General features: G+C 45.8%; 1 protein-coding gene across 2 annotated transcripts; it reads left to right on the plus strand.

The window, feature by feature from the left end:
• Window positions 1–1,246: 1,246 nt before the first annotated feature.
• LOC109758924 (wall-associated receptor kinase 1-like) lies at window positions 1,247–6,496 on the plus strand. 2 transcript variants are annotated; one of them, XM_073502658.1, is made up of 5 exons: window positions 1,289–2,344; window positions 3,459–3,542; window positions 3,660–4,016; window positions 4,769–4,921; window positions 5,012–6,496. In XM_073502658.1, exons 1-5 carry the CDS (start codon window positions 1,351–1,353, stop codon window positions 6,250–6,252), a joined length of 2,829 nt encoding a protein of 942 aa, XP_073358759.1. In that variant the 5' UTR covers window positions 1,289–1,350; the 3' UTR covers window positions 6,253–6,496. The 2 variants fall into 2 exon arrangements, with proteins under 2 accessions (XP_020173375.1, XP_073358759.1); XM_020317786.4 differs by having other exon boundaries at window positions 1,247–2,344; window positions 3,459–4,016.
• The last annotated feature ends 1,758 nt before the right edge of the window (window positions 6,497–8,254 follow it).

The following is an 8,254-nucleotide window of genomic DNA, read 5'->3' on the forward strand; positions in this document are numbered from 1 at the left end:
AACCACCAACCAGAAGTGCTCCTCGCCAGGATCTGGTGAAAGCCCTCGCCTTGCCACCGCTGTGCCTCCAACAGAACCACAAGCCCCCGCGCCGCCCGCGAGAAGAACGCCGCGCCAGACCACTCCCGCACCTAGCATGCGCTCCGCCACGCCGCTCGCGCCAAGAGCGGACACCCCAGCCTCCGCGCCGCCCTCCAGACGCAGCTCCCCCGCGCGGAGGAGGTGCGTCGGGGCGCGCCACCCCAGCCCCCACGCGCGCCGCGACCGACCATTGCGCCGCGCTGCCCTGCTCCATCTCCTGCCTGCGCGCCCCCACTGGCCACAACGCGCCGGCCTCCGAGCCCCGCCGCCAGATCGAAGAAGAAGCCCCCCGCGGCCCCTACTCCAGGCGAGCGCGAGCAGATCCCGCCGCCACCGGCACCGCGGGGGCGTTGCCTGGCGGTGCCCGCCGCCGGCGGCGGCGGGGAGGGGAGGGAGAGGGGGAATCGAGGGGGCGGCGGCTAGGGTTGCGCACCCGGGTCGCTCGCGGGGGAGCAACACGGGGCCGGGGGGGAGACCAATTGCAGGCCACACCGCTGCCGTTCATAATCCGGTCTTTCTTTTTTTTAGAAATTTCAATATGAACTACATATGAAACAAAATAAAGGAATATGTCTATATACATCCGTATGTAGTTTGTATTGAATGTTTAAAATAACTTATATTTAGAAACGGAGGGAGTAGTTCTTGAACGTTGAACAGCCCATCCCTCTCCTTTGGGCCTTCACTCACTCACTAGGGTACAAGTCTCGGCACAATCCGCGTAACATCGCAACAGTAGTGGTACGTGAAGGGCACGCTCGCATGTCTTTCAGTTTCAGGTGGACGTACGTGTGGAAAATCTGTATAATTTATGACTAGACTACTAGACCCGTCAATTGTCACGTACTATACCCGCCGTCAAGGTGGCCCGTGGATTAATTGGATGGTTCTCAGTAGTTCCCTGCACCGCACGGCCACAAGCATAAACGTATCCTTCTCCTTGCCCACAAAACCAGACGTACCTTGACTGTAACTTTTTTTTGCCAGGCGTAGCGTTCCCAAGCGGCCACCATCACCAGCTGGCCAAGCCCAAGCGACAGGCGACGACCGCGCGCGGGTCATGCACGTCGTAAGTACTGGTCGTAACTTCCCGCAAAAAATAAAATAAGAATAATAATTCCTTGTGGTAACTAATTAATCCGGGGATGACCGTAGACTACCCTGCATGGCATCCTGCTTTTAATAGGCGACCGATGCGTACAGAGGCAGCATACATACACTCTCAGTAGTAGTATATTGTGTATCATCTATCTGTTATATTGATCCTGTATGGCCAACATAAGACGAAACCAACCACCACAAACACCTAGAACAAACTTTCCCGCCGCCGGAGCGACGATGATGGCCGGGTCCTTTTTGTTGGCGTGCTTGGCGGCAGCTCTGCAGCCAACGTCGGCCGCCGAGGCTGGAAGGGGTGGGATCTTGTATATCCCTTCCGCCGCCGACCTGGCTCGGGCTCGCTGCCCTTCCAGGTGCGGTGGTGTTGCCATTCACTACCCGTTCGGCATAGGGCCGGGCTGCTTCAGGCAAGGCTTCGAGCTCACCTGCAACCGCACCGCTGGTCATAAGAGGCTCTTTCTGGCCAACACTACCACTGAGGTCCTTGCCGTGTATCCCGGAGAAACTTTGCTTCGAGTCCCTCCTATCCACTTCAACGTCACCATGAAACCAGGTATGAACGACACCTATAACATGTCATGGGAGGCCCCTCTTAAAGGTGTTATGGCTTCTGAAGACACTAGCTTGTTCGTTGTTGGCTGTGGTGTGGGTGTCTACTTGTTCGGCCATGATACCACCGATCCCATCGGTACTTGCATGAGTATTTGCCTAGACAACAAAGAGGCCATGAGGGAGGCAAATGCAAACTACTATGGCGATGTTGGGATGGGTAGTTGTTCCATTTTTTTGCAGCAGGACGTGCCAGCATTTGGGTTCAGAGTTGACCGCCTCAAAGGCGTCTCAGCACTATCAGGTCAAGCTCAATGGTTCTCTAATACAATCAAAGTTTTCCTGGCGGGGGATTACAGATTTGATGTTGCCGACATCTATTCAAGTCGGGTAGACAAAAGAAACATTGATGCGCCAGTGTTTCAAATGTCCATCACGGATCAACCAAGCTGTGAAAATGCTCAGAAGAACATGTCAAGCTATGCTTGTAGCCATGACAGCAATTGCCAGGATGTGCCATATGGAGGAGGCTACTCCTGTTATTGCGGCCTTCACACAACCGGCGGCAATCCGTATCTTATGGATGGTTGTAAAGGTCAGCAATTTCCTCTTTAACCACGAATATAAAAATATTGAACTGCCATGTCATGAATATTGGACTCATGTATGCATGATTGAATATTATGGTAATTTTTGCACCAAGATTGTAACTTTTCCTCTCCTTTTCTATGCTCATCATCATTTAAAAAAACATTTTTGATTCCTAGTTTAAATATAACTAGTTCTAAATACAACAAAGCAAGCACTAATTGTTTCTTGCCCAAGACTCAAAATTGCCGATCATAGAAGTTTGAAAATCAGGACACGCCTTTTCTTTATAATCTTTTGACACATTTGGGTGTACTACTGTTATTGATTATATTTTTACTAGTGCCAGATGGTGTAACATAATTCCCAGTTCTCATATTGTCTCTACTAGTGGAGAATTCTTGACAAGGTGTTAACCAGACTTATCATGTCTTCGTTACTCCCCCGCATATAGCATGTTTTAGTGTTGGGAACCTGGGATTTGCAAAAATTGGCCGATTAATAGTCGACCGATAAAATCGATTGATCGTCCGATTTCCGATTAATATCTAATCGTAGGCTGAACCAGGCGCTAACGATAAGCGATATCCTCAACATTGTCGGTGCACAAGACATAGTCGTAGTTCTAGGCCGTAAATTTTACTAGCTAAATGTGAACTATATGTAGTAATAAAAATATATATTTAGAAACAATATTTGCATAGGAATTCAGTGATATACTTTTGTTGACATGTAACACTGTTTTAGGTCGATGCCGCTACCTACTTTAATAAAATGGTTGTGTGCATCGTTTGATGCAGAGGGCGCGGGTAATCCTCTTTTTCGAAGAAAAAAGCATTGCTTTAGGTAGTCAAATCAATGACCTAGAACTACGCACATGTCCTATGCACCGAGACAGAGGGAGTAGTATCCACCCAATTAATGGGATTGGTTTTCCACAAGTAGTAGCTCATTTCTTTATAATGTTTTAGCTAGCAATTAGACTTGGTATTATTACTTAATGATTTAATAAGTTGTAGATCTAGTCTAGATAGGATGACCATTAATTCGCATAATCTTAATGTAACTTCTCCTGTGGCAGTATCCCGGTGTGACTTCTTTCTATGTCAATCTACTTGCAGTGCAATACAATCCTAATCATAAAGGAGGTTGCACCAAATTTTGCGGGAACACAAGTATGCACTTCCCCTTTGGTCTTGAAGAAGGTTGCTACGCTGCAGAAAAATTTCGACTTAACTGCACATCAGAAAACATCACAATTCTTGATCGAGGGGGTAACAATATTTATCAAGGCGCCAAATTAATTGTGGACAACATTTCAGTGAATGAAGGATATCTTACTGTTAGAGAAACGAAAAATAACTCAAGGTATGGTAATGAAGAGCTCGAGGTAATTGGGTATAGAAGCAATGGGGACCTGGAAGTAGAAGACATCTCTTCAGATGGTTTTCATTTATCCGAAGAATACGGTATGAAGTTGTTGTGGTATGTCGATAATTTGACATGTTCGAAGGCTAGGAGCAAGCAAAGAAGAGCTACGTACGCATGTCGTAGCAGCAATAGCACTTGCATGATGGTCAACCAACCAGGCTACAAGAATGCGACAATCCAGCTCGGCTATCGTTGCCAGTGCTCTCAAGGTTTTGATGGAAATCCATACATACTAAACGGATGCCAAGGTAAACACATTACAACTGCCAGTACAAATTATCTTCCAACTGCACGGACGATTTTCCAAGTACATGAAATGATTGACTAAAACATTGCAATGATAAATCTAGCGGGATTCATGTGATGCAATCTGTTCGGTCACCTTGATCCAAAGAATTTATTTCAATTTTAGGGGGATTTAGGATAGACATGCAACTCAAATCATACAACTCATTAACATATCTCATTTTGGTTATGTGCATCACATGATGTAGAGACTAGAAGAATTGTACATTATGGTACATTATGCTAAATTACCCTAGCCATGCACTAGTACTAGTTTTTCGCTAACTCGTGAAAATGGCAACATAGGGATTGATCCTTGTTTGACCTAACACTTAATATCACCATCATGTATAAGATTAATCTAATACAACATTTTTTGTCTTTTATAATGTGCGCATACAAACTTCCAGATTATAGTGACATTTGCATACACATAAACAAGTAAATTCACCTCATGGAAATAATATGTTATTAACATATATGAAATCAAACATATGTGTATAATGTTAGGTTTCTACATAGTTTTGTTGCTTACAAACATGTGCCTCGAAACAATAATGGCCAATGGTGTATTTTGAAGATCGCATTGCTGCATAGAGGTAGTTTTAATGACTCTAGGATGACTGCTAGGCCAAGGGTAGCCTAGCTATAGTTCTACCATTTGTACCAAATATTTTCAGGCATTATTTGTTTCTCACATACGTACCATTTACAGATGTCAATGAGTGTTTGGTGATGAATATTTGCAACGGCCCTTGCCTAAATTATCCTGGAGGCTATAATTGCAGTGAGTGCACACATGGAAAAGAGTTTGATCCAATAGAACTCAAATGTGTCATGTCAACAAAGAGACACAATCTTCTCTTAGGTAAATCATACCGAATGTACTCACCTCGGTACAAATTGCAACTTGCAAAGTGGGATTTTTTTTTCATAACAACAACTATTTGATGTATAGGTATCGCAATTGGAATTAGTTGTGGCCTTGGTGCCATAATTCTTGTGGTAGGTGCCACAGTACTCATCAACAAGTGGAAGAGAGGCATACAGAAGAGAATTCGAAGGACATACTTCAAGAAAAATCAAGGCCTACTCTTGGAACAACTAATATTAGATGAAAGTGCCACAGATAAAACAAAGATATTCTCTTTGGAGGAATTAGATAAAGCAACAAACAACTTTGATGTCAGTCGTATACTTGGTCGTGGAGGACATGGCACAGTTTACAAAGGGATTCTATCCGACCAACGTGTAGTGGCCATAAAAAAGTCTAAGCTGGTGGAGCAAACTGAGATTGACCAGTTTATCAACGAGGTTGCCATCCTGTCACAAATCATTCATCGGAATGTGGTCAAGCTTTTTGGTTGTTGTCTCGAAACAGAAGTGCCTTTGCTAGTTTATGAGTTCATATCCAATGGCACCCTATATGATCTTCTTCACATTGATGTAAGCGTTCAATGCTTACTTTTATGGGAGGATCGCATTAGGATTGCAGTAGAAGCTGCGGGTGCTCTTGCTTATCTCCACTCAGCTGCTGCGATACCAATATTCCATAGAGATGTCAAATCTTCCAATATACTCCTAGATGGCAACTTTACTACCAAGGTTTCTGACTTTGGTGCTTCGAGGTCTTTATCGCTTGATCAGACACATGTAGTGACAATTGTACAAGGAACTTTTGGTTACTTAGACCCCGAGTACTACCACACCGGGGAGCTAAGTGAGAAGAGCGATGTTTATAGCTTTGGAATTATACTGGTGGAGCTTCTGGTGAGAAAGAAGCCAATTTTTATTAATGAGCAAGGTATAAAACAAAGCTTGGCTCATTACTTTGTGGAAGGACTTCAGCACGGAGTCCTCATGGAAATCATTGATCCCCAAGTTGCAGAAGAAGCGAACCAGAATGAAATTGATGATATTGCCTCAGTTGCGGAAGCATGCTTGAAAACCAAAGGAAGAGAAAGACCTACCATGAAAGAGGTAGAAATGAAGTTGCAACTCCTAAGAACTAGAAGATTAAGGAGTCAACTTCCTCCCATAAATGATGGAGAGGTCGAGTCACTTGGGTACCTAAATGGCGCTAGCTCTCATGCACAGAGCAACAACATTCTCAGTAATGTTAGCTTAACATCTACATGCATCTCTGGAAAGTACAGTCTGGAGCAAGAGTTCTTGAACTCGGCCAGCTTGCCACGCTAGCGAAGCACACAATGGGATGATCATCTGCTTACTAAGCTTCTCAGGTGCATGTTAGTTACCCTAGACGTACTTATATAGAAAAACTATGTAATATACGTAGTTCCTTTTAGTGGGAGTATACCATGTAAATTCCTGAATTGTGTTTGTAGCTTATCTTATGTTGTAATTTCTTTAGATGACAACTCGTTGCAATTAAGCTACGGTGGTGAATAAAGGTATTTCACCGTGTGTGTTTTTTGAAAAACAATTGTCGTACACATTTCTCACCGCTCATATTTTTATGTTTTGGGGAAAAAGAATATGCATTTTTTTATCCGTGAAATCTTTTCCCTTCCCCTTCTGAGCCGCCGCGAGTGGTGGCTTCAACTGCGAAGGGTGATGCTTGTCGTCGCCGGCCGGTAGAGTGCTCTACCTGGGCAGTTTGTTCGGAGACACGTTGGGGATCTCCGCCATCGAGCAGCAGCAGCCCGCCCCCCTGGCCGAGGCATGCGGCTGGAAACATAGGAGGTAGGGGTTAGTGGCGAGGCTGTGGCTGCAGCTGCTCCGATTGGCGTGCGTGCCCGCCGCACCGAGGTGCCCGTCGCTGTACCGGGGGTGCGCTTCCTCTCATGCGGCAACGCCTAGGACACCATATTCCCCTCCGACCCACTAGCCACTGCTCTGCATACTGAAATACGCTTAGCATTCTTTTAACCCTATCATCGATGTAGAACCTACTCCCTCCGTTCCTAAATATAAGATTTTTTAGAGATTTCGACATATACAGTCAGAAATGAGATGCACAAGTCAGGTTGAATTCGGCTTATAAAGGTGCATAGGGAAGAAAAGGAGGGCCGAGCTATCTCAACTCCTAGAGCAGCAAAGTCAGCCATGCCAATGCTACCATGCTCACGGCGTACCGAATGCCCGAAAAGGCCCCCGACAATGGCTCAATGATTTCTTCTCCGTGATAGCCTGCAGCTGCGCCTCCGTGGCGGCCGTTTCCTGGCGAGCAGCGGCTTGACCAAAGACGGCCTCGCAGATTGCACGCTGGTCCGCGTCGAAGTTGGGGTTTGCCGCGGTCATGGCCACCACGGCCTCCTCGCTCGCGCTTTCGCCCTCCGCCAGCCGGTGCTGCTCCAGGAGAAACAGATTGTACCGCTGTTACTACTGCGCCTGCTAGAACGCTGACATCGGCGCTGGCGCAGGCTGTACCTCCGCCATGGCGACGTTGTAGTGCGCCTACGCCTGCTCCATGGAGATGCCGGCGTGCACAGGCGCTGGCTCCGATGCAGTGTCGTCGGTGGCCGTCTCCATCATAGGGTCACCATCATCCTCGGAGACCTTTGGGCGAGCTGGCCGGCAACCCGGCCTCGATCCGCCTGGCCTGGCGGCTCTGCCAGGGTGTCGCTAGGGCGGCCACCTCGTGCTTCATCTCCGTGGAAATGCTTTCCTAAAGAGCTTTGCCGCCTGCAGTCACGGCGGATCCACATGCTTTTTAAAAAAGTTCAAAATATGTTGTCTTTCTTTGCACTATTTATTTGAACACAAATATATTATCATATTTATTAGATTAAGATAGGTCAGAAACATATATTTGCTTCGTAGCATGTATCTCCCAGAAAAAAAGTATAGCGTATAGTAATCTGTTTTCTTTATTTTATTATTGCTCGTAACTAAAATGAACTTGCAAGAAAACAGAGTCATTAATTCTTTTTTGTGTACTTTTCTTTGGGGGTTTAAGACTAAATAGTAGGCTAACCAGCTGCATTTTCCAAAAAATATATCAAGGAAAGTTATGTACAAAAATGAAAAAACTGACTAGCTTTTTTAGATTGAAAAAACTGAATAACTAATAATACAAGGCTGACTGCCCCTAAGAATGCACTCCCTCTGTCCACAAATGTAAGGCGTCTCTGTGGTGTACATCTTTATAGATTGGATGGGCAAAATGGGAGGGGAGTCAGCCCCAAGCCTGAAGAAAGGAGGAGGGGTCACTTGTAATTGCGGATGGGGTGCCATG

This window comes from Aegilops tauschii, chromosome 6 (assembly GCF_002575655.3).
Source record: "Aegilops tauschii subsp. strangulata cultivar AL8/78 chromosome 6, Aet v6.0, whole genome shotgun sequence".
NCBI lineage: Eukaryota > Viridiplantae > Streptophyta > Magnoliopsida > Poales > Poaceae > Aegilops > Aegilops tauschii.

Excerpts from the sequence above, each read along its gene's own strand:
- LOC109758924 (XM_020317786.4), top strand. The coding sequence starts at position 1,351 with ATGGCCAACATAAGACGAAACCAACCACCACAAACACCTAGAACAAAC. Across the intron at positions 4,017-4,768 it reads CATACTAAACGGATGCCAAG|ATGTCAATGAGTGTTTGGTG; the intron begins GTAAACACATTA and ends TACCATTTACAG. Across the intron at positions 4,922-5,011 it reads GAGACACAATCTTCTCTTAG|GTATCGCAATTGGAATTAGT; the intron begins GTAAATCATACC and ends TTTGATGTATAG.